The sequence below is a fragment of the Trachurus japonicus genome, chromosome 9, assembly GCF_045865225.1.
Source record: "Trachurus japonicus isolate A0001 chromosome 9, Traja_1.0".
In the NCBI taxonomy this organism is placed as follows: domain Eukaryota; kingdom Metazoa; phylum Chordata; class Actinopteri; order Carangiformes; family Carangidae; genus Trachurus; species Trachurus japonicus.
This window is the reverse complement of record NC_140915.1, coordinates 19,660,736-19,686,999: the sequence shown is the minus strand read 5'-3', so window position 1 is coordinate 19,686,999 and position 26,264 is coordinate 19,660,736. Positions and strand designations below refer to the sequence as shown.

At 41.6% G+C, this 26,264-nt stretch overlaps 1 protein-coding gene across 12 annotated transcripts; it reads left to right on the top strand.

Annotated features, from left to right (window-relative positions):
* The first annotated feature begins 1,182 nt into the window (after positions 1 to 1,182).
* Positions 1,183 to 21,821, top strand: atxn2 (ataxin 2). 12 transcript variants are annotated; one of them, XM_085786419.1, is made up of 26 exons: positions 1,186 to 1,712; positions 3,312 to 3,342; positions 3,678 to 3,737; positions 4,182 to 4,253; positions 5,778 to 5,928; positions 7,317 to 7,331; positions 9,282 to 9,406; positions 9,597 to 9,688; positions 9,872 to 10,060; positions 10,828 to 11,000; positions 11,414 to 11,662; positions 12,599 to 12,784; positions 13,057 to 13,236; positions 13,432 to 13,539; positions 13,719 to 13,789; positions 13,887 to 14,251; positions 14,558 to 14,621; positions 14,732 to 14,878; positions 15,533 to 15,550; positions 16,201 to 16,267; positions 16,649 to 16,842; positions 18,095 to 18,221; positions 18,355 to 18,546; positions 18,880 to 19,091; positions 20,016 to 20,193; positions 20,948 to 21,821. In XM_085786419.1, the coding sequence occupies exons 1-26, from the start codon at positions 1,603 to 1,605 to the stop codon at positions 20,974 to 20,976; spliced, it is 3,405 nt and encodes a 1,134-aa protein (XP_085642545.1). In that variant the 5' UTR covers positions 1,186 to 1,602; the 3' UTR covers positions 20,977 to 21,821. The 12 variants fall into 12 exon arrangements, with proteins under 12 accessions (XP_085642546.1, XP_085642552.1, XP_085642549.1 ...); XM_085786416.1 differs by having other exon boundaries at positions 16,201 to 16,273; XM_085786420.1 differs by lacking the exon at positions 7,317 to 7,331 and having other exon boundaries at positions 1,183 to 1,712; positions 16,201 to 16,273.
* The last annotated feature ends 4,443 nt before the right edge of the window (positions 21,822 to 26,264 follow it).

The window sequence follows — 26,264 nt, the reverse complement described above, 5'->3', positions numbered from 1 at the left end:
TCAGACACAGTATAAAAATGAGAACACAAGCATAATTTCAAAAAGACATATGAGGTGTGTAACATAGTTTTGAAATTATGTTAGTGGTAAGCCCCTCTATACCAGCTGTAAGGAAATTAATGATAATATATTTGGGTATGTACAGCCATGGGCACAGGATACATGCATAGCCTAAAGAAAGAAAGAAAAAAAACACATCCCACTAAGCAAATTCTGGATGTTTGTGTCCTGCAAGAAAGTAAAAGTGAAAAGTGGCTGCCTCTGCAATAAGATAGTAATCGATAAGCAGACCTCAAAATCCACAACGAACTATTTCAAGAAACACCAGCTGAAGCTTTTGGAAAGGCCCTCACAGTCCCCTGACTTCAACATCACAGGGAATCTGTGGGTAGATAGTAAACATGTTGTGCCTGAAAGACAGCCCAAAATATCTCAGTTTGATGTGATCTCCATTAAAGCGTGGGTGTATGCAAGCTGTGATATCTGCCAGTGGGGGTTACTAAATATTGATTTAATAGGATTCGCAAACCATCGCACATGCCACAATTACGTTTTTGTTTATTTTTCCCCCCATGAAAAAAGGTACATTACTGACAACTGACCAAATGTGAATTCATGTTTGCTGCAGCCTGCAGCGGTTGTAGTTGCAGTTACTTAACTTAATTCACTCAACCAGAAAAATGAACAATATGCATAATTTGCAGAGGGACCAGTACCCTACCTGTACTCCCTGATGTAAATTTACCTGTAATTTCCCCCTGATCTTGTCGATGCCAGATAAGCTATTTGCAAGTTAATAGAGCTAAAAGTACCCCGCTAATTGAAAGCATTAACTTTATAATATGTTAATTTATATCCGATCTATCATCATGCACACATAATCAGTGTGTAAATAAATATTATGCTTATGTCTGTGCGCTAGTGTGTTTGCCGGCTCACGTGGATGCCACAAAACAGTCATCTAGGTTTGGTGGACTTCCTGAAAATAGTGCCAATTGTAGGTACACTTTTTAAAATAACAAACCAACTATCCGTTTTTCGTTCGTGGTCTACATTCAATATGATCACAATTGCCCTTTATAACATGTTGAGAGTTGTCAAAGAAGTCCGTGTGGACGTTTTTTGGTTAGATGTTATGAGCCGTTACATCTTTCATATATCCTTCCGCTGTTTTTTGTCCCCTTTCAGACTGTTTTGGTCTTTTCGCTGTTAGCAACGGAAAGAACCCGAGATAGCTGTAAACCCTATTTTCAGATAATCTAATATTTTGTTAGGACTACCTAACAAATTGACAAGAGGTGTAACACCCATGTTTGTCTTGGAAGAGTGATTGGCACGTGTTGTCCTTTTTTTTAATATAATTTTTTCTGTTTTAATAGGAATTGTACAGATTGCTAATTCAGCTAGCAACCGCTAGCCAGCTAGCTTCTTAGCATAGCATCTTCTTCAAGAGGCACGTTGACATTAGCCTGCAAGCTAGCAAAATCTTAGGGTTGCTAACGTTAGCGAGCTGTCACGCAAATTGCACGCCGCCTCTTCGTCAAGAAAAAAATTGCGGTGTGAAGCTGGTCGTTTTAAGACGCCGTCTTTTATGGGATCACCATGTCAATGAAGGCCGGTGGAAATCGCAGCAAGCCCGGCGGTGGCAACGCCGCTGGTCCCCCTGCCTCCGGTGCCGGAGGAAGCGGCGGTGGAAGACAGAATCTGGGCAGGTCTGTCAAATTGAAACGTTAACGTAGAGATATAAAAACACATCACCGGGGGGCTAAGGGGGTCCGTTTTCAGTCCTTGGACACGGTCGCTGCCGACAGTGGTGGTTTTGAGAGATGACATTACCGTGAAACGGTCCAAAAAGCAAGACGTTATTTGTGAACGTTGTATGGGCCTTGCGACGTGTTGGTCACCCAGCGTAACGTTATGCAGTCCGGCTAGCGAGGCCTTTATGCTCGCTCCAATAATGTTGCAACTTCGACGTAACGTTACCTCCTCTTGCACGTTAAATAAAAAAAAAAACATCATCTGGTGTCTGTGATGCATTTAAATATGTTTGGGTGCACAAACGTATTTTTCACCTCATGTGTGTGTGTGTATAGCGGTGAAAGCTGCTCGCCAAGTTGCTGATACCAGTTTTACTATCAGCTTGGAGTCAATTTAGCTAGCGTTAATTAGCCGTTTGACAGCCCATGCTTGTTATTCAGTGCACTAGCCTCATTCAGTAACATAGCGGTCCCCAGCTAACGGGACACAGCCTTGACACTTTGCAGCCTAACAGAGAACAATTGTGTGTGTTTTCATTTTTGTCTGTCATGTTGCTTGGTGCGTTACCGCAACATTGCTGCAAAGGGTTTGCCAATAAATTGACAAAAAAAAAAAAAAGAGCGTGTGGGCGCACGAAAGAAAGGGGCGGGTGTGGAAACGGGGGTGAGGAGGAGGAGGAGAGGGGGGAATTTTAGACCGACGAGCTTTCAACCTTGACGTTGCCGTGGCTGCTCGTGTGAAATAGTGTCCTTGAAGCATGACATTTCTGTACATGTCGTCCCTAAGATAAAGCTAACGCATACTGTCAGTGCATGAGCTGCATGCGTATTGTGAATTTTTGGTGGTTTTTAAAAATGTGGCCAGGCGTCTATTCACCGGTCACTAGGACACTACGTTCATTCATTGCGTAGGTTCCATCTATTAGGGCCGTGCGAAGATATTGTAAAAAAAAAAAAAGGGAGAGATTGGCCCAGCTCGACTCATGCATACGAAACCAGCCTGTGTCAGTGTTTGAGATGATTTGGACTGGTACTCTGTTTGTATTGAGCATTCGCGTGTGTGCAAATTAGGCTATTACTCATGTGCTACAATGTATGTAATGTAGGGAGAGTGGCCATTGCTTACATTGATTGAATCAAGTGTGGATGTCTGGCCATGCGCCAGGTGCCGAACGAACAAGGTGCATTTTAGGACATGCTTAGAAAAATGTGGGCTACTGAGTATTTGGCTGACAGCCCAATTGCATTTCTTTCAAACCAACAAAATGCCATGAAATGTGTGTGGGAAATTTAAAAAATGTACGCGCATTCAAATATGTAGTGAATTTACATCTGCAAGACCTTTCTGTGTAGATTGAATTGGACGGATCATTGTGAAGATGATTCTTGGGCTTCCCCTTTAACATGTACTACAGCAGTTGTGTCCCCTCTCAGGGATGTACACCATCTCCTCCTTAGACCTCTGCCATTCACTTGTACAATGGCCTTGTTTCAATATGCAGCTCAGTGCAAATGACGATGGTGAGCTTGACAATGCCATTTTTTTTGTTTCAGGGGAAGACACAGTGGTAAAGGTCCTGCAGCAGTAAGTAGCCTCCTTACTCTCATTGGTCATTTGCAAAGAGCTTTTATGACACACCATCACAAGTCTGATGTACCTGAATGCTGTATTTTATCAAAGAATTGATGTTGCTTTGTGAAAACCCGCCAGCAGGATTAATGCTCCTTTTGTTCATTCTGTGCAGCTATTTAAATACAGTATTACGTCTTTCTTCTTAAGTCATGCAATTTGGTTTTTAAGGTAAAGATAATGGAATCTACTTATTAGTAGGTTTTACTATTGAAACAACCAAGTCCAATGAGTAATAGGCTATTGAATACATTTTCTTCATCAGAGGTTAACTTTGTTTTTTTCTTTAGGTCATTTTCAATGGTGTATATGCAAATATGAGGATGGTCCATGTCTTGACATCAGTGGTGGTATGTTCACTGTGTGTTGGTCTTATGTCTTTGAGATGACATTCCATATATATCTAGTATGTCCTCATAAATTTCATCTTATGATATGCAATTATGCACGACTTATGATGAACAGAGAAATGAGCAGTTACCAAAAACCTCATCTGAAACAGCTTTGTAAATCATGGTTACTGTAAATGAATTAGTAACGGCAGTATCTACTGCAGTCTGTCTTTCACCACATGCTGTGTCTTCAAAATGTCTATGCTGCAATAAACAAAGCCTGTTGTGATTTGTGGAGACAGCTGCTTGCATAAACAAAGCAGAAAATTGATCAATAGTTTTTCTGTTTTGCAGCAGATGGGTTTCTGAACCTGTTTTTTGAATGTGTTAATTGACATTGACATTTTGTTGAATGAGTGAGTGTTATATACAGTGAATAATGATAGACCTATTTATTTATAGGGGACCAAGTGTGAACTGAAAGTGAAAAACGGAGCAGTCTATGAAGGAGTATTTAAGACGTACGGTCCAGAGGTAAGGATCACACAGGGTGTGGAGCTCTTTATAGGTGCTAATATGTCATTTCCTCTGTAGCAGTAAAATGATTCAGGTTAACTGTGCTGGCAAGATAGTGTCCTGCCAGCACTCGGTATCAACTTCACCCCTGAGGTGGCTTAGAGAAAGATCACTCTTTCCAGCTTTCCTTTTATGGAGGGGAGGTATGTGGTCCTTCATCTTCCCTTTTAGGTTGAGGTATTCTCCAATCTTTCTCCTATGGGGAAAATCTCATTTTGCACAAATGAATAGATTAATCCGAAGCAGGGTTGAAGTTTCTGTACAGTTCAGTTGTAAGAGCTCGGCTTCACCTTCATTTTTTGATGAGATACCAGTAATATGCATTATCCCCTGTTTTCACACCAAACAGCGGGGTCGATATTTACACATCTTTTATCCCCCACCACTTTCATAACATTGCAAGGCTGGCATGATACTGCAGAATAAATTGAATTTGGTGTGCTTGCACAGGCAGACACTCCACTTTGTTCTGAGACCAAAACAAAGCATCACATTTGGCTTCCATTACCACAGTGTGTGCAAGCTGAGCAGTCGAACGTCCTGAAAAAATTCGCACAGCTGTATTCACCACCCGACTCTTCAGTCAACAGTATAGTGTTTGGTTTGCAGCGCTTGTGTTTTCAATTTTCCTCCATAGTACGATACAAGTTGTAGAACTGTAACTTGTTTTGAGGAAAGTCTTATCTGCTCCCAGTGCAACAGAGAAGGGGGTGTTGCCAGAGAACTTCAGGGGATGCACAGCGTGAGAAAAAATAAACTATAAAAAAGATAAATGTAAACATCTGGTTGGCTAAACTCAGCTATGTGTGAGGCAAAATGGATTGAATTTTAGTACCAACAGTGAGAGAGGGGGGGTCCAGGATGAGCAGAAAACAAATGAAGTACCATCTATGTTTATTTCCTTCTACAGTGCATTCCTGCATCAAAGACTCAGGGATCTATCTTAGACCCTGGCACAAAGGGACACAAGGCGCAAAGCAACTGTCTTTGCCAGTTTCAGACTGATGCAGTTTACATTTTCTCACCCATGAATATGCAGTGTTTAAAAAGCTACACTCACTTGGATTCCTAGATTAGATTATCTTGTGCTTTTCGTGGTTTCTTTTCTTTATCTGCTTATCATCATTTTTGATTGATTGCTTGGTTGTTTATTGTATGCAATGTCTTAAAATTACGAGATGATGAAGTTTTTCGGTAAGCAGTTTTTCAGAAATCAGAACCCAAGATATGACCTCTTCACGTTGCTTGTTTTGTCTGACCAACAAATAATTGATTTACAATCATATACCATTGAGAGAAAAAAAGGGAAATCCTCTATCAGAAACCAGAACTGGCATTTTTGCCCTAATTTACATACAAGATAGATTCATTATGAAAAATTTTCTGATCTCATGACCTTCATGTCTTCTGGAGATAGTTTAGAGTTTTGCTATATTTCAAACTCGCTTTTCTGATCAAATTTAACACAACATTCTCCCTCAGTGTGACCTGGTGTTGGATGCAGCCCACAGAAAGAGCCCAGAGCCGAGCATAGGCCCCAGGAGAGAGGATATTGTGGAGAGCATCATTTTCAAGGCCTCAGATGTGGTAGTGGTGACCTTCAAAGATGTGGACCTGAATTTCGCCAGGAAAGGTACTGAGGGCATTTGTGTTGACAGATTTTTATCTCACTATATAAAAGGAAGTCTGTTTATACACTTATAAACACATTACATTTTAAGAAGAGCACATAATGTAACTAGGTGGGTTTGTCATTTTGTATTCATTACACACTCACACAATCAAACACAAATAAAGACATGTCAGAGTCAATACCCATCAGTGCATGCACACAATGTATTGATCTCTTTCAGGCGATATTCACTACCTTGATGTCACAGAGGCTTTGCCATGAGTTAAATCTTGCGTGTCTGCTCTGATTGGTCACCTATAGAAGACTAATGTGATCTGTAGAGATGGTCCATCACAGCAAGGACACTCGATAAAAGCCGAATGAGTCCTCTTCCTCTTATTTATCTTGACCCATACAGTCCTCCTTTAAACACAATGAGGGTGGGTCAGGGAGTTAATTTTCTGAATCACTGACTGGAGTCAGGAATTTGAAATGTTTTGCAGTAATGTAATAACTCTAAAACACCTGTGCCATTGTTAGTGATGTTATGTTGCTAAGTTGAGGGTGTTAATGGGGAATTGCCATTTTTTTCCAATCTGGACCTTATTTCTAGCATAAAATATGATAATTTACTCACCCAGATAACTTTGGTGTCATTACAAGTCATTCCGATGAAATTAGATCCAGCCAAGAGCCGCGTATATCCATAGTCTACAGGGCAGTGGAATGCAGCCTCTAAATAACACATTATCTGCTGTGAAACTCGTTCATTTCACCAATATTTTGTTATGATACGCTAGTGCTGTTCCCCTCTGAGACCGGGGCTTAACTGTTATCAACATCCGGGGTCTGTAGGTTGACCTACTAACCTCTGACCTGGATGATATCATCTCTGAGCAAAAAATGGCAATTTCCCTTTAACTTTAAGAAATCTTATTTCTGCAGTATAGTGGACATATTATTTTATTATTTTTAGATGGTACACGCATTTTCCACCAACTTGGGCATCAGGGCCAAGTACCATAGCAGGCCAGAATTGCAATAGTCTTCAAATGAATGCACCCCAAAATTAGGCTAATTCATGGCACTAGAGCACTTGAGGCGCTGACATGAAACCTGGAGCGTCACCAGAGATCCCCCAATTAGTTTCAAATTTCAGAACTTAATAACCATACAATTATTGCGTATTTTATTGACTCCCATGGCAAAAGATGATAGAGAAAGAGAATTAGGAATCTGTTTGACATCACCTGGCTAAAACGATGAAAAACGCTATTTCACTTTAAATATGCACCTTATTATTGATTAGGATGTCAATTGTTGGTGTGATCGCCAGTCAGTCATTCTATATGTCAGTCCATCTTCTGACTGTCTTGTCATCTGTGTGTCTCTCCTCTCCAATGGTCTAGTCTCCTCTGATACAGGTAATATATGGCTGTTTTCTCCTCTTGCACATAACTGTACACACACAGGCATACACGCTTTAATAAGATTGATAATCTACACTCACACTCAAAATTGTGAATTCTTTAGGCCAAGGCCTGATCTGTCGCCTCTTGCCACATTTTAAAGCCAATTTGATGTCAGAATTTGAGCATCATTTCTTTCACATAACCCAAAAATAAGAACCCAGTATCTGACTCTGGTCAGTCCCACTTCATCTTTTCACCAGATCCTTTTGTTATCTTTAGACAAGATGTTGCTTTCGGTGGAAGAGTTGTCACTTGGCTCAGTTTAGTCAGTTCATTTAAGCTTTCAATAAAAGGCAATGGCCCTTGACATTATGCATATTGTTTGGCTTTATGCTAACGTATGTAGAATCTGTGAGAGATGTACAACTAATACTAGTTTACTGTAATAAACTAATTCTAATACTTTGGTTATGTACTTTGAACTTGTACTAAATCATAATTGTGTTTTGAACAGCAGTTTTTGTTTGAAACTTTTTTAAAGTCATATTCTAAAATTTTAAACTTTGATTGGAGTCATTTTAAAATGGTTTAGTGTAAAATAGCATAGTCAGCAAGCAACTGCATTTCTGCAGCAGCAAAAGAGAAAGGATATTGTCATAACTCGATGTTTTAATTTTATAATTTTATTTTCCAAAACAACACTTTCAAATTTCCAGAGTTCAAGTAAAATCAGAGATAGTTCAAAAAGAGAGAAACAAGAAACGTGCGATTCCATTGAAAGCAACAGCTTGAAAATTCATGTTGAGCACTAGCACCTTAATTTGCTTTCTGATCATTGTATTAAAATCAAGTTACGGGATTTTTAATTTGGTTTGGCCCTGAAGTGCGTTAAGGTCATTTAATTGACTGCAGTCTAAATGCATGTTTGCTTACCCCTCACTATGCTCATAAATGTATTTTAAATGTTCCTTATTTCATGTACAATTCCCTTGATGGACATTGTGCACAAAGCATACCAACCACCTCTGCTAATATAATTCAGACCTGTTAGCCCAACTGTCTGTACGGTGCCAAGCTAGTATTTCTGGACGTATTTCATGCCAGAAATGCTTAAATGCACTGTGTATTGTAGGATGAGTTGGGATGACTGAGTTATGTAACTCCAGGTGGCTGATATGTTTTATGCACGTGGTCCATTGATGCCAGCTCTGAGAATGTGAGAACAGACTTGGGCTGACATGAGATTAGATTTCCTTTCAGATATAATTGAGGGTTTTCTTTGAGCATGCCGGTCCCTGGTTTTTACTTGAGCCAACCAAATTATTCAGTGAGTTTACTTAAATGTAACAAGTATGGTCCTGAAAGTGTGGATTTTTTTCCCCCTATTTGAATGTTTCCTTTCAAGATGCTGCCATGGTGATGCATAATAAATAAAATGGAGAAAAAAGTAGACACTCCATGATACTTGCATTTAATTTCCAGCAAATGTCAGCCATTTGAGAATATTGCAGCTTGATTTAATTTGTAAATACTTTAATAAGCTAAGGCAGTGATTGGGGACTACTTCCCCCCCTTTATTACTGTGCTTTTCATACTCGTACTTACACAGTCAGAACTTTTGTACCCTCTAGCTTTACCAAGGCCAGCTCAAGCAATAGCTCAATTTTTTTTTGAAAGGATTTTTTCCCAATCCAGTTTGGCCCATGTCTGGTTGTGAGTGGGTGTGTCTGGTGAACCAGCACTACCTCCATAAAGACCTTTGCTGTGAGAGCTTGTGGCAGAAGCTCTTGAGGCATGAGCGCTTCCCTGCATAAACAGTGCAGCCATGTGACTGTATACCATCATGAGCTTCTCCATGTGTGTGTCTGTGTGTTCGAGTGTGTGTGCTCCTGTGTTGCAGTCTGCTGAACATCAATATGTATTCTTTGTGTGTGTGTGTGTGTGTGTGTGTGTGTGTCGCAGACAACTTCACAGATGCAGCCGTGACTGGTAGAATCAATGGCGAGCATAAAGAGAAAGATCTAGAGCCGTGGGATGGAGGAGAGACCCACAACTCTGACAGCCTTGAGTCTCTGGATACAGATGTGGTAAGAAAACACACAACTACACAACACATGCATTTGATGTTGCACACCATAAATTGAATCAATCCACACAGGCCTTCATGAGATGGCTGGTAAATTTGACAGTGAACAGAGGTTGTATCCACAGCGTTGATAATTTCCTCATAGGCCTTTTCTGAAATCCTCTTTGCTCTTCTTTCTCTGCTCATATCAGTCAAATGGGTGGGACCCTAATGACATGTTCAAGTACAATGAGGAGAAGTACGGAGTCCTATCTACATATGACAGCAGCCTGTCTACATATACGTAAGTTTCTGTGTTCATGTGTCTTTCACGTGCACTGCTAATACACAGTGTAAGTCTAAAATTAAACAATGTGTTTTCTGGGAATACTTTTAACATTTCTGGTTTTATGTGAATCAAGTAAAAACCTGAAATCACTCCTTCCACAACCCTGCTGCCCTTGTCTGACCTGAGCTTGTTTCCCAGGGTCCCTCTGGAGCGGGACAACTCCGAGGAGTTCCTCAAGAGAGAAGCACGTGCCGCCCAGCTGGCAGAGGAGATTGAGGCCAGTGCCACATACAAGGCCCGCGTGGCCCTGGAGAATGATGACCGCTCCGAGGAGGAGAAATATACTGCTGTGGTGCGAGGGGAAAGGGAGACTCACACACTTAGCAGGTGAGACCAGGAAACACAGAGAGACTTAGGATCATTACATACTTCCCACGCTTATAAGTGTCTGAGAGTGCGTAGCTTGTAATTATGTAATTGCAGATTGTGTTGACAACCAGCATGTGTCTATCAAATTTCATTCATTCTTATTGTTGGTAATTGGCTCTTGATGTGCGCTGCAATGCAAGCTCCTTCAAAACAGAGCAGCACAATAGTGCAACATTTACATACCCATTTTAAATTTTAGTTTATACAGTAAAGTTGATTCTAAACATCATCAGAGAATTTATTATTATAGAGGCTGATGAAAGAATTTCAAAGAGGTGCATTATATAAACTTGTATGAACACTCACTTTTCTTCATTTTCAGTGCCTGATTTGTATGGTGTAGGAAAATGCTGTATATACCAGAATGACATTATACTACATTTATCTGCAGCCTATAACGACATATTCTAAATATACTAAATATGATTAATGCTTGGAGATGAAGTGGGCCTGCAGTAGAACATCTTTGGCATAGGCACGAGAAGCATATTTGAACCTTAAAGTAGTTCTAGATAATTCACTAAGTAGACAGCAGCTGTTCCCAGAACAAATACTTCCTCTGTAATTAAAGAAAACATGCTCATTTTGGCTGATGAAGAGTACTTAGCTGAATGTAACAGAGTGTAGAATTAATTCCTCCCCTTTGTTATCGTGACTATTGTCTTGTATATGTTTAACTAAACCATCTGCCTCGTGTGTGTGTGTGTGTGTGTGTGAATGTACAGAGAGAATAAGTACATTCCTCCAGGGCAGAGGAACAGGGACACAATGTCATGGGGGCCGGGACGCCAGAATTCACCTCGTCTGGCTCAGAGCTCAGCTGGGCCTTCAACTCCTCGACCAGGACCTCATGACTACAGTCCCAGCTCTGGCGCTGACCAGAGGGTGGTTAACGGAGGTACATTTCAATACATCACACACAGACTTATGGTGTTACATGGCTCTGAAACGTACCAGAGGCGTATTGGATGATGAGTGAGTCAGTCAATATAGTGACTCTGTGACGGGAAAAGAGTTTTTTTTTCTTCACCTGTTTTATCTCCTTTGTTTAACTGATGTAACATCAGGGGCGACTTTGGTTTAGAGTCTCTGGGGGTGTCCATTTCTGTTGTCTGTTAATTCTTTATATGCTTTAATTTATACTTAATGTCAGTTAGATGATTGTATTCCTGCCTCGCCATGCTTTCTTCTTTCTCGTCTATTAATCTCCCCCCTTCTTTCTACTCCTGCTGTACCCTCGTTTCCTCACTTTAGCTGCTCATCATCATCTGCTCTTTGTCATCCATGATCATTTGTCCTTCCCTCTCTTAGGTTCATCCCATTGGCCCTCACCCTGTCCGTCTCCTTCCTCCCGCCCCCCCTCTCGTTACCAGTCTGGCCCCTCCTCCCTGCCTCCTCGGGCAACCACGCCCACCCGGCCTCCTTCCAGACCCCCCTCTCGACCTTCCAGGCCTCCCTCTCATTCATCCCACCCCTCCTATCCCTCCTCCTCATCCTCCTTTTCCCACCATGGGCCCACGTCGCCAGCCTCCACTCTGCCCAAACGCATGTCTTCAGAAGGTACCCACATCAGTGTGGAGTAGACCTGGGCAAAGGTTTGAGTTGAAGGTGGATGAATCGGGCCGAGTGTGGAGCTGAAACTCCCACTCGTTTTGAAAGCTGTTTGAAGTTTCTTAAAAATTAAAATATGGAAACTACTTTCAAAAATAAATTTGCCCAGGTCTAGTGTGGAACAACACAAATAGGTGAAGTTGGCTCTTCAGACTGATTTGGGGTCAGATTTTCAATGTCCTCACAAGTGGAAGTTGTGAGGATTTAGTAAGCCACAAAGCTGATCCTTTGTCAGTGCATCAGGCAGTTTCACCTTGGCATGTGGGTGCATCACTGTGTGTGCTGTGCTTTCTGTCTAGCAGAGTTTAAAGTCTTTCCTCTATTCACCCTCAAACACACTTAAAACAGTAAGCGAGCCGAGATCCTCTTAATCCTTCTTTTATGGAAAATCCAAAGAGCCGGAGTACAGAGCCAAATTAAGTGCCATTTCCAAGTTCCTATTTATCATGTTTATTCTTTTCAAATGTTTATACAGCGAAATGGCAAATATTCAGTGTTTAGCTGAAAACATTGCACTGAGCTGCTGCCTGCGAGACAGACACTGTTCAAGCACAAACACGTTTTTTAAGGAAGCTCTCCTCTGTTTCCCTGTTTCTCATCTCTCACTTCACTCGGTCGTGGTGTGAACAGTGTGGTGTGATCACTTTACTGGCCCCTTTGCAGTTTCTCCACTAACATGCATGTCGCTAAATAACACCACTGTATGACGTGATATTTAAACATTAGATAACGGATGTACTCGTAGCAGATGTTTGAGTTGTTAAAAGCTTGTGAGAGACACAAATGAGCTTCACGGAGAAACCACAGCAGGATGGTTGGAAGCTGTTCACTTGTGTTTTACTTCACTTCTGCTGTCTGTTTATTGAGTTTTGGCTTCTTCTACAGGTCCACCCAGGATGTCTCCAAAATCCCAGCGGACGCCTCGTGCTCACCGGGTGCCACCCTGCCGGACCACCGGAGTCCCTCCAGGAGTGGACTTAGGTTCCCACAATGCCCCTGGAGAAGTACCAGTGACTCCCCCAACCAGGAGCAACTCCTCTGGAGGGACATGGTCCTCAGTGGTTAGCGGAGGTAGAAGAGTTCCCTCCTTTATTTATTTATTTTTTAAATAACTTTCCAACTTCATGTTCACAAGAAGAACGCAGATATCTGACAATGGGAAGTATTAGCCGAGTAGATGGGAAATATAAAATAAAAGTTAAGCATCACCCGATAACCTCACTCATCTCACCATCAACATTTCGACATCATAGAATAACACCTGACCTGAAGCTGTTGTGAGCATTTGAGTTGGTTGACTCTCAACAAGTTTTTAAATCTTCTATCTTCGTTCCCCTCTGTAGCTCACAGACCTCGCTCCCCCCGACAGAACAGTCTGGGCGGAGCTTCTCCTGGCTCCTCCTCCCTCCCATCACCTCAGACAGGAACAGCTCCTGTGGAAACTGCAGCTACACCAACATCAGTTTCCTCTCCTACTGCTGCTAGCCCCGCTCCCAACATGGTCGCCTCTGCATCAGGGGATGGTAAGCTTTACGTGTGATACAGAGGCTAAGATTGATATGAAACACCCTGATTTGATTGGTGTGTACGTACGTAGATTTAATGTTTCAGTGCAAGTTCTGTCACTGTCAGAGACACTGTTCACATAGGCTTGCTCTGCTTTTATGATGGTCATAAACAGGTATTTGTTTGTTTTTCTTTGTGTCTCTTCTGTTTAGCAAAAGAGTGCCGTGTTCAGGAGACAAGACAAACTTCCCCCACTGCAAACAAGGAGAATATCAAGCCCTTGGACAGCTCACCTAGTATCACCAGACCAGTCTGTAAAGGTACAATACACATTGTAGCAAAGTGCACTGGAGCTTTATCAAACAGACTGAGACATCTGTTTTTATTTGTTGTTATTGTAATATAATTTAGGACTCTTAAAAGGTGATAGTTCCATGATATGAACCATTTTCAAAATAATTACAATCTTTAATGTCTTTCTCTCTCTATTTACCCATAGGACCCCCTTCTATGGCACCAGACCACAGAAAACAAATAGATAATTTAAAGAAATTTAGTGTAGATTTTAGGGTGAGTATCTTTCATTCATGTGGAACAGAAATGCAGAAATTCTGACCTCATTTTCATGAGCTTATGTCTTCTCCTCTTAACCTTTTTCCTCCTCCAGTTGCAGTCTAGTTCAAACCCAGACCCTGCCTTTGACCAGATGATGACCAAGCCACCCAGAGATCCAGCAGACAAGCCTAAAGACCTCCCTTTGGACAAAGCATCCACAGCGGGGCGAGAGGGCGCTGAAGAGGGTGTTGCGGGGATCGCTGCTAGCACCCCCGGTAGTGCCCCCGCTCCATCCAGTACCACCACAAACACCAGTAAGCCTGGCAGCCCTGCCGCACTGTCCCCGTCTCCCTCGGCCCCGGACCAAAAGAGGGCGGGGCTGGACGTGACATCGCAGGGAGTTCAGACGACATCCACATCCACATTCAGTGGATCCAAGCATGAAGAGAAGGAGGAGAAGAAGGAGGCTGTACAAGAGTGAGTGGAGGGGACGACATGGTTTAGAGGGGAAAGTACAGATTTCAAGTCTGGTGATACTGGATTACATATTCAGTCATCATCACAGGCATGAGCATAGTAGTTTAGTTGATCCAACAAACACATTCTGCTGCTAGAAATATTCACTAGAGCATCAAATGTGTATTGATCTGCAGCAGAAAACGGTCTCAAGTAAATACACAAATTACTCCAGTTTGAGTAACACTTATTAACATGAACTCATCAATAAGAGAAGAAAACTTATTGTTGGTGTTAACTTATTCATTGTTGTGTCACGTCCTGCAGTCAAGTGAGAAAATCAACCCTGAACCCAAATGCCAATGAGTTCAAACCCAGGTTCAATACACAGGTCAGTATGTCATGCTGCTGCCAAGCTGCACTGTTTAAATGTCACAAACTGACATTGATAATCCAATCATTTTTTTCATGTCTCTTCCTCTGTATATTCTACTTCATCAGCCAAAACCAGCTAACACCCCGACGCCCCCCCGGCCTCAGGGCCAGCCAAGCCCCTCCATCGTGGTCCAGCAGCCCCCGACTGTTTACAGTCAGACAGTCTGCTTCCCCCAGATGTATCCCCTCACACCAGTCAGCCCTGGAGTGCAGGTGAGACACACATCTGCATGCCGACATGTGGACTATGGAGACAGATGTACTTGTTTCTATTCAGTGCAGAATGCAGATCACCCTGAATCATCACTGAACCTGAACGATTATTAAGTTCATTAAAACAAATCCCTGACTAACAACCATTGCCTTGATATCCACCAACATGTCTGCTTGCGTTTGTTCCCATTTCCTGTCTTTCTTTTCTGTCCTTGATTAATCTCTGAGGCATGTCATCATCATTTTCTCTATATTCTTTCCCATATCTTCATATATTTTTGGCCTTGATTTTTTAGGAAGGCACGTCATCTGCATCCTTCGTCATCACTTTTCTCTCTCCTTTGTCATCGTCCAAACATTGTCATTTGTCAGCTTGAGAACTGGACCTGTAATAAGTTATGATATGATGTCAAAATATTTCTAATCTCTTTCACTACATTTATTGAAAGTTTTAGCACATTTTTTGATGAAAACTTTTGTTTTTTTTGTTGGTAAATCGATATTTTTGGTCTGTGTTGCTTTAAGAAAAACTTGGTGATCCAACATCAGACACGTGTAAGAGATAAAATACATTGGTGAACAACTAAAGAGTGGTTCTTTTTTCCTTTTCTCCCCCTCCTCCTCCTCCTCCTCCTCTCTCTCTCGCTCCATTAGAAAAGCATAATATGGAAGGTTTGTGAAGATTTCTATTTTTTAAATCCTTTTGTTTTTTGTTTCTCTCTCTTTTTTTTTGAAGCCCAATCAGTACTGAGATGTTTTGCTTGCTTGTTGAATTAATGCCTTCAGATGTTGGTTTGCCAACTTCTTATTGCAATCCATATAAACTGTCGTCACAGATGGACTTATGACTTCATGTTATTTCTATTGGCTTCATCTGTTTACCAGACAACATGTCTCTAAGCTAATGGGAGTTAAAGCCTTTGTTTGTTTGTTTTTGCTGCAGTACTGTTTATAATAGAAATGCATGGTATACACTAGTAAGGGGTTAAGGAAAGGAGGACGACAAGCAGTGTTGTGAAACAGCCAATGACAGACAGGGGTAGAAAATGCATGTGGCCCCAGGTAAGAGATAATTCCCACAATCTCACATGCACATGTTTTTTATGTGTTCGCTACTAAATCAACAGTTAAAAGCTGAATAGTTTGTGTCCAGCCCCACAGCCAGGTAGCGATCCCACACAAACAAGCACAAATTCACCTGTTTGTTTTTGTTTTTTAAGTCCAGGGCTTATTTTTCACTCTTGTATTGCTGGAGTCTCCTGAGAGGACCGAGTATAAACTGTTTTCTTCATCTACTGTTCTCATTCCCCTCCTCCCTGTAGTCTCCAGCTATGTACCAGGTTCAGATGCCTCATATGACAGTCAGCCAGTCTAAACCCTACAGACCAGGTAAAGGTGAGAATCACCATTTCTCTCATTTCTCTCCCACTCTCATCTCTTACTCACTGAAGCTTACTAAACAGATCTAGTTGGAAAACAATACAGTAAGTGGCCCCACTATTTTTCAAGATAGTAAGACTGGAGTCACTTGAATTAGCCACATCAATGTTGTGTTCATTACAGACATTGATTAGAATTGTTTCTCACTTCAAAAACACTTTCTCATATAAAGTGAATTGACTTTCCCATCCGAACTAATCTGAATCTGATGAAAGTGGAGGTCAGTTTATATTCAGAAGAATATAGACGTCTTTCAAAAGCAGCAGTAGTTTGATTCTGTTACTTTGAGATTTACTGAATGTTAATATTATCTCTATTGTAAATCTCCAGTACCCAACATGCCCCAGCAGAGGTCAGACCAGCACCACCCGCAGGGCACGCCCACCATGATGCACCCGGCCACGGCAGCAGGACCACCTATTGTAGCACCAAGCCCCGCCTACTCTGCCCAGTACTTCACCTGCAGCCCGCAGCAGTTCACCAGTCAGCAACTGGTCCCGCAGATGAGTCACTACCCGTCACAGGTAAGATTTACTCATCACATCAGCATCAATTCTCAAGGCGGCCGGCTCCTCTATTAAAAACCATATGTAACCATTCCAGTTACTCGGGTAACATCAGCAGCGCTGGCAGTCTTTGTCTCTCCCAGCTGTTCACTAGGCAGCCATTTGTCTGGCAGATGCCTGCGGTCCAGCAGCCCGACAGGGAGCCGGCACGATGCCATGTGTTTCATCACTTCTGATTTGTAGAGCTGACTACACATACTCCTGCCTCTTAACACCTGAAGAGCTGTTACCTGTTTGCAAACAGGCTGCGATACAGCAGCTGCAGGAAAACACAAGCAGTTAGGAGGCTGGCTTCACGGTTTTTAGGGTAACGTAATGATCACACAGATAAGAGATGGGAATTGTATTAGGGTTAAAGCAGAAGTAAGCGATCCGGTCGTTTTGGCTAACTTCTTGTCAGCCGATGGAGTTAGCAGCCCCCGCCTTCGTCCCTACGTCACCACATTCACGTGCATCCGTTGGCTGCACACACAGAGAGGACCGCCCCTTTATGCTGTTCTCTCTCCTCATTGGATAAAGGTTGTAGGATACAAGGAAAGTTTTCTCCTCGGCTTACAGCAGAGCAGAGTGACTGACAGACCCGTGTTTCGGACCAAACACTCAATATAAGTGATTGCCGTCAGAAGATATAACTATTTAAGACTTATATTAACACAAATATTCCGCTTACTTCTGCTTTAATTAATGGAACTGATGACACAATTTTGCCTGAAAATTGGGAAGAGATAATAAAGAAGGGAGAAATAGAACCCAGACCAACTTCACTAGCTACTGATTTATATAGATACTATAAATCGTCAAAGAAGTTCAAGCTATTTTTCAAACAAAGGCTCGAATTTGAGTAGTGTCTTAATGATGAATATTTTTAGAAATGAATATTATTATTGACAGGTTGTAAGCTCACTGTATCTTCTACAAAACCTTTATTGAAAAAAAAGGAAAAAAAGCCAAACATTTTGTGCGTAGGTGCATTTGTTTTGAATGGCCACATATAAACACCAACTTAATAATAAAACTGTCAAAAATTGGCAGTATTTTTTAAATTTTTAAATCAGGAAATGACTGATCAGACCAGGCGTTCGATGCCAAGCTTTTGGCTCTTGACTGTTTTCAGTATTGGATGCTCGATGCAACATGACTGTTGGTACACAAACAACGGGATCTAACGCTGATGTTGTCAATCTCCCGACTGTCCTTGTGTGTCCTCCAGGCGCAGCATGTGTTCAGTCCGGTAATGCAGGGCAGCGCCAGGATGATGGCGCCTCCCACGCACGGCCAACCCGGCCTCGTCTCTTCCTCCACTACACAGTACCCAGAGCAGACACACACCATGTATGGTACGTCAGCCCCCGCCACTTGTGCATGTTTACACAAGTGTGTAATGTGCAGCTAGGACGTGCAGCTAGTGTTTTACTTACCATTTTATAACTTTTTTTTAATAGCTTTCTAACGCTGTTTCTTGTCTCACAGTGTCTCCGGGGCCGATGCCTCAGCAGTACCCCCACCCCAGCGCCACCTTGCACCCTCACCCACAGCACCCCCAGCCCTCTGCCACGCCTACAGGCCAAGGCCAGCAGGGTGGTCCCCCACAGCATGGAGGTCCTCCCAACCACCCGGCTGCCAGCCCAGTGCAGCACTCGCAGCACCAACAGGCAGCAGCAGGTATGTCCAGGTTGGACGCTGGGATTTTGGAAGATGGGAACATTTTCAATTACAAAGGCTAAAGAGGGAAAAATGTTTGCACGCCGGCAAATGCTGCCCAAAACTTTATTGAGGGCGGAAGGTCAACGTTTTGATCTTTTCAGATCTTCAGGACTGAAAGATCAAAATGTTGACCTTCCACTCTTAATACATTTTTGTGGAGCATTTATCGGTGTGTGAACATTTTTTCCTCTTTAGCCTTACTTTGCCTTTTGTTCATGCACCTGGAGTTCTACCCAACATTTTCAACTACAACCATAACCGTGTGTTGTGTTTTGTTCTTGCGTGCGGCAGCGGCAGCAGCAGCCCAGGCCCTCCACCTGGCCAACCAGCCCCCACAGCAGCAGATGTACTCGGCCTTGGCCCCCACGCCCCCCTCCATGACCCCGGGGCCCAACCCTCAGTCCCCCCAGGCATCGTTCCCCTCTGCCCAGCAGACTGTCTATATCCACCCGCAGCAGGTGCAGCACGGCTACAACCCCAACCACATGGCACACGTGCAGCAGGTAGGTCACAGCCCGCCGCCGGCCGGCTGGACAGCAACCACGGTAGCTCCAGCCAAGTAATCAGATTGGCAGCGGTTCCCGTACGGGATTTTAAATGCGTTAGCGAGGAAATCTGGGATCAGTTCCAGCAGGTGTTTGACTTTATGAATGGCTCATACTTGGGCGTTGATAAGCTGCAAGTGCGGTGGATATTTTTTTGGCAATGAGACTAGGTTTCTATCACAATGTGCATGTCATTTAGCCTAGTTGTGGATACAACACTACAGCGTACAGAGGACAAACAAACCTTGGTCACAGATGAAATGACAGAGCAGCCATGACTATTCCACCATGATAACTTTTCATCCTGTTGTAAAGGACACTTGTTTGCTTTGCTTAGAGGTAAGGATGAGAAAGTCGATCACTCTCTGTGTCTGGTTGTGAACAGTATGGATCTTGTGTGAAGTGGTGTCACAACTGTTTGAGTGACTGTGTGCAGAAACTGAAGAGACTTGTCATCACCAGGTGTAGCAGCCTATCCATCACCTGTGGTATAAAAGTCCTTAAACTGCTTTTGTGTCATCATTTTCTCAGTGGTCAGAAATGATGCTTGAAAAAGTTACTAAGTTAATAATTATACCTGAGAGGTCGAGGGGACGACAGGGTTGAGATAGTTTAAAGAGAGAGTTGAGATGCGTTTTGCTTTATTCTATCCATAAGTCATATGGCTATGAATACAGATTTATCTTTTCATGCGACACCTGTCGGTAACACATAGGCAGGAGCTGTGGACGTTGTGGCACTGACATCCATCTGTTTCATCTCTTTAATGAACTTGTCTCTTGTCCATCTGTTTGTCTCTCACTGTCATTCTCACTTTCTATCACACCTCTGCACTTGCTGTCACACGCACACTCACACACACTCTTTTTCACTCTCACCCAGGCCCATATGCAGTCTGGCCTAGTACAGTCTCACCACCCGGCACCCACCCACCCCCCGATGATGCTGATGGCTACCCAGGGTCCTCCAGGGGGTCCTCAGCCTCAAATGCCCCAGACTGCTCTCAACCCCATCCCTGTTTCCTCCACCACACATTTCTCCTACCTGGCACATCCACAAGGTATGTTTCTAATATTAATCAGCACACTCCTGAGGGGTGGAGACAGGAACATGTACACATGAATTCTGCAGTATTGTTACATATATTTAAGTATGTGTCCAGGTATGTTGGGTATCTAAATCTTATGAAACTGGTTGAGCTCAATAATAATATAAGAATCTAAAGATTGAAGTTATTACAGTCATTCTCCTGCTTTAACTCTCTGCCAACTCCAGAGCTGAGTCACTAATGCCGCATATCAGTTGCATTATTATATCAGGTTGATGTCTCGTCAAGGAACAGCAGCAGCAAATGAATAGACTTTAAGTTTATGTGCTGATAGTGCACAAGTTATTATTCCAACAGATGTAACTGCCAAGGATAACCTGTATTTGCACATCAATGATAGACTGGCATATTTTCAGTTGTGACTTTTTGAAATCGATTCAGGGGAAGGTTTTTCCTTTTTGTTTCTCCAAACAGTGTTTTATACTATAAAGACAGGGACTTTTCTGGTAAATAGAAAACTTGTAGTTGTATGTGGATGTGAAGACTTTGATTATTGTCAGCTTTTACACTAGAGGCACTTGGCGGTTTATTTTAAACACATAAGGACAATGGACTGTTGGTTAAGCCATATGAAAAAATAAATAGAAATTAAAAGGAGCTTTGAACGATTGTTATTTTGGTCACCATTGAATCTTTCTAATGTGTAACTGTGAACGATCCTCAAATCCATCGACTTGACACTTCCCCCATTTTGTCTGCTCTGCAGTGCAGCCTCATCATCAGCAGCAGCTGTAGATAGAGGGCGCCAGTGAGCTGAGGGACCCGCTCTGCGTCGCGCTTCTCAACCAGAGCCTTCATAACCAGGCGATGAAGAGAATGAGAGCCCTCCCTCTCCTCTCTTTCCTCATCCTCACCAGACATGCTTCACATCAGCTTTTCTCTCCCCTCCCTCCCTCCCTCCCTCCCTCCCTTCCTCCCCCCTCCAAGACTAGGCAATAAGAGAATGTTAACAGGTTGTTGCAGTGACATGTTTTAACAAGCTAGAGATTTTTAACAGACAAGACTGCTCCTATTCAGCCCCTGTACAAATACACACACACAGACACATACAGTATACACACATATATGGATACACAAACAAAACTCCCATACACAAACACACTTTTCAGGGGTCCCCCAAATTGCAACTTGAGTCAGCTTGCCAAGTAAGACATGAAAGAGAGAATGAGAGAAACTAATCAGTGAGAGTGAAGCAGAAAATTCAACTGGAACTTGTATTTTGTCTGCACCTTGTTATGGAGAAAAAAAAAAAATCTTCCAACTTTTAGACAGTATTAATCTTACTGTTTATTGCTGCTGCTTTGTGCTGCGTTTGTTTCCAGAGTACATGACAGGTTTCTAACCAAACTAAAAATGAAACATGACAAGAAGCTTCCTGTGAAATAAACACATTTTGGCAGCCAAGAGGACAGGAGAAAAATGTTATTTATGAAATTATAATGGCTGAGGTGATCAGATCCCACTTCTCACCTGACCCTTATGTAACTTTTAAGTTAAAACTTTTACTTTGTAGATAATATAAATAATTTAAAAAACGAGCAAAAAAATTTAAAAACAATAAAAAAGTTTTAAAAACTGAATGGCTTACTGTGGTTGCATTGCAGTGTGGGTTTTTCTCGTCTGTCATTTCTGTCCTGCTGCCACAAATCTGTGAACCATTTAATTCACATGTGAAAATAAGTATTTCAACCTGATTCATTCAGAAAGTTTCAAGCTTTCATCATGTACAGATCGCAAAGAGGCGTTCTCATCACATGTTTTGCCATCACACACTTTAAAATGTTCAAAAAGGCGGTTATTAAGTAAGTCAGTAAACAGACCTTAGTGGGACAAATTCGTTTTTTTTTTAGATAAGTATCGTCTAGTGTAAAATATTGAACATGTACAGTTAAACCTACAGTGCTCCATTGTTTAAAGGAGCTTTTTTTCCCCCTTTTTTGTATCAGATCTAAGTCAGAGTATGATTGTTCTGTTCCAAAAGATTTTCATCTTCAGTGAGTCAGTAGCTTTTTGGGTTTTTTATGAAAAATTAATTTGTCACATGATAATCAATAGAAAATCCCTCACATATGGACCAGTCACTATCATCATCATCAGGCTGTGGGAATCTATTTTCTTAGGTCTTGTCTTCCCAAACTGGCAACCATTAACAGGGAAATAATAAGCAGATTGACAATTATTGACAATTAAAATCAGCTTTCGTTGCAGCCAGAGACTTTTATATTTTAGTGAAAACAAATGGGGCATTAACACCAGCCTTTTCCTTTCAAAGCTTCCACAGCTGAAGAAATTTAATGATTGGCAGAGTTTGTTAAAAGGATGCGCAAAGTGTCATCCTGGAGGAGGTTTTTCCATAATCTGGCAACCCAAAGGTTTCCCATGGTAATGGATTATAAAGCTTTATCAACCATGAAGAGACCCATCACATCGTGGTCCTGTTGTGACCTTAGATCCTGATGAAGGAGGCTGCAGTTCTGTTGGTTACATTTCAATTTCTGTGTGTGTGTGTGTGTGAATCCAGCAGGTGGATCAAAACACCAGGTAAGAACAGCAGCGTTCAAACACCTCGTCTCAACTTCATCCATCACCACAAAAGAGAAATATATTGTACTGGTTCATCACATGCTCATTATTTAGTACAGCATGTAGCTGACCACAACAACAGAATGACAGTGCACACACACACACACACTGAAATAACACGCAGACCTTTTTTTTTGGTTAGATTTATTTTACAAAAAGTCAAATATACAGTTGATATATATTTAATATAATTTAGATGCTTATAACTGAAAGGGATGCAAACACAATGACAGATTTTAAAAGCTGTTTTTGTTTTCATTCTTTTTCATTGTTCCACAATTTCATTGTTGAAATGTAAATGAGTTAAAACTGGAATGTTTACAGTGCGAAGTTAAAAAAAGGAAACAGAATGAACAGTATTGAGAACACATTACATTCATCAACTGGACATTTTAATATACACATGGGGTAAGAGTGATGTTAGGGAGGGGGCAGGGAGTGTTTGCTGGAGTGGATGCTGAGGATTAAAGACACCTGAGGTACACGGATGGAAGAGGAGAGTAGGGGGAGGAGGTGAGGGGGGGTCTTCTCTAGCATTAACTCGATTCTGGGGACAAACTGGAGTGAACCACTAAACGCAATAAGAAGCCATAAAAGCAACAGCAAAATGTGTGTGGGAACTTGTGGCCTTGTCAGATACTTTCTTAACACTGAAATCTCACCCAATTAATTCATCCATCTAGAAGCCTCTTGGTTGCTCCCTACATGCATTTTAAAAATAATAATAATAATAATAAAAAATAATAATAAATGGTGTGAAGCACTGGGCATCTCTCAGATATTGCACTACACAAGTTCTGCACCATTTCACACCCTGAGCTTTTGAAAAGGGGAAAAGCAACAGCAGCTTTCTGGCAAAGGCACAGTCATTCTCCCTAAGAGGAAAAACAAATAATAAATCAGCATATAGAGGGAACTGATCGCCAAAATAGTTATTGTTACCGTTGCTTTTGTTTAGCAGAAATAAAACAGAGGTGATGAGGGATTTGTTTAGACTCGGGCGCATAAAGGCAGGAAGACCAACCGTACTTTTGCCAAAAACGTCCTTGTTTTTTGTTCCCCTTATAAACACTTCAAAGATGTCAGTCTTGATCATGATGATACGTTAAAGAGAACTACACAACCATTGTTAAAAAAAAAAATAATGTTCCTTTGGTAGGCAAAGCGTAAACTGCGTAAACGAGAGGAGTAATCACCGCGGCAGTTGCATTTATTTATTTCTCTTTAAAGACAGCTAAAAGAAACAAGAGGTGACTACACTGGGAGAGAGGGCAGAGAGACAGCATCAGATCTAAACCAGATATTAAGCACAGGTTTAACTGAAGGTAAAAATCTAAAATCAACTGCTGAAGTTAGTGTTAAAGCAAGGTTAGAAGACAAACAGACAAGTCCTAGCACACTATTCCCCCACAGGCGTCGCACTGCTGATGGAAGTGAAGCTTCAGTTACTGAGACAAAACATTACAGACGGTTTGAACATTTCAATCTTTGGGCAAGTTAGATGACTACTGCTTTTTTATGTGAACAAGTGATCCCTTCCCTGTCTGTGGGATGTTCTGCATCTGTTTTTCAAAAATAGAAACGTGTTTGAAGGAGAAAAGATGAGGTTAAAACTGAAACAGATCCGATGAGGACACGAGCTGATCTTTTTTTTTTTTTAATTTTTGGTTCGAGGTTCAAGGATCAGTTTGGGTTTAAATCCAAAGTTGCTCTAAAAGTTCAGTGTTGTACTATCTGTTATCTATACGTTATATTCAGTGCAGCTTTTAACTGGAGGTTAAAGCCTCTAAAAACTGGATGGCACCTGAAATGACTGACTGGTCATCACATCCGGTCAAAGAGCACAGAAACGATGGACGATGTCTGATCATTGGTGTGTGTGTGTGACATCTCATGTGTCACATTTGGACACTTTGAAAGCTTTTCTGACTTAAACCAAACTTCCTCCCTAAAGCCTCATTAAAAAAAAACATGGAAATTCTATTTAAAATACACTATTTTCACAGTCCATCATTGGTTTTTCTGTTAGCTGCGATGGTGAAGTTGTACAGAAAATAGTCAGGAAGAAGAATTAATGCTATGAGTGTAAAACAAATAGAGCTGGAGACACGATGTGACTCCCAGACGCTGTAAGAAAAAAACCCATGTTACTACGTTCAGAGGCACCTGTGTGGTTTCAGTGTCACTCTGGTTCTCTGCAGTAGCATTGTATCACTTGTCCACGTTTTAAAAGCCCTTTATGGATTTAATGCTAAATTCTCAAAAAAACCACAAAACTGATTTGAAACAAACATTTTAAACCCGGACTGCAGTTTCCGGCTGCTAACATCTGTGGCGAGTTCACACAAACTTCAGACCACAAATCATTCGGTGACGCAGATTTAATCCCCACTTTGTTTTTTGGTTTCCCCCTCTCACGCTCTTTGGAGTGAAGCCTTTTCAAGTTTATGTCTTTTATTGGTCGCCTGTTTTGGTGCCAAAAGACAGAATATACTTGATGCCACAAAACCAACACATCAGAGTGATGTTACTTAATAGATCATGGCTAATTTGTAAAGCCTGGGATGAAATACATTTTAATTTGTACTACTACATATGTAATATGAGGTTTAATGGACGGGTTTTGAATAGTGCTGAACTGCAAGCTTCAATTTGTGTATGTATGTTTCTCACTTCTTAATTTAAAAAAAAAAATTTAGTAGAGGAAAAATGTTACATGGTGATAATATCCATTTGCTTTCTGCGCCTGTGTTCAGAGTTGCAGGATGGAAACTGTTATGCGTTACTGTTATTACATCACTCCTGTTTTTGATTTTGTGGCAGAGATGATTTCTGTCAGACGACGTAAATTTAATGCACACGATGATTCCTTTGGTGCTGGAAATGTGACGTGACGCTACAAAGAAAAAAAAAGACACTTGAGGCCGATTTTTTTGGGGGAAAAAAACCCCAACAGAGACGAATTCACACGCAGAATCTGTACCACACTGAGATCAGCACAGCTCCACTTTCACTCATGTGACATACATTACAATGGACACATCCAGACACACACACACACACACCCTACGAACAGCGACGAGTTCCCACTGCTTCAGGCGAAAACGGTGCTGACGAAAGCTGATCTTGAATCATTTCTGTGTTTCTCTGCTTTAAGCAAAGTTTTGAAGGCTGGAAGCGGCGCTGGCTGGATAAGATTTTTTTTTTAGAAAATGCTGCCCTGATTGAGTTTAACCCTTTTTTTTTTTACTTTATCCATTTTCTTATTTTTCTACAAAAGAATCTGTGTATAGAAAAAATACACATTGTTTCCAAAGTGCACTGAAAGCGATGTGCACTTAAAATATATAATAATGCGCAAGAGGAGGAATATCGAATAGAATGTAATGACACTCTAAAACAGAGTGTGTTTTTGTTTGTGTTAATAAAAAAAAAAAAAA

Excerpts from the sequence above, each read along its gene's own strand:
- atxn2 (XM_085786416.1), top strand. The coding sequence starts at position 1,603 with ATGTCAATGAAGGCCGGTGGAAATCGCAGCAAGCCCGGCGGTGGCAAC. Across the intron at positions 14,622-14,731 it reads AACCCAGGTTCAATACACAG|CCAAAACCAGCTAACACCCC; the intron begins GTCAGTATGTCA and ends CTACTTCATCAG. Across the intron at positions 18,547-18,879 it reads GCACCAACAGGCAGCAGCAG|CGGCAGCAGCAGCCCAGGCC; the intron begins GTATGTCCAGGT and ends TGCGTGCGGCAG.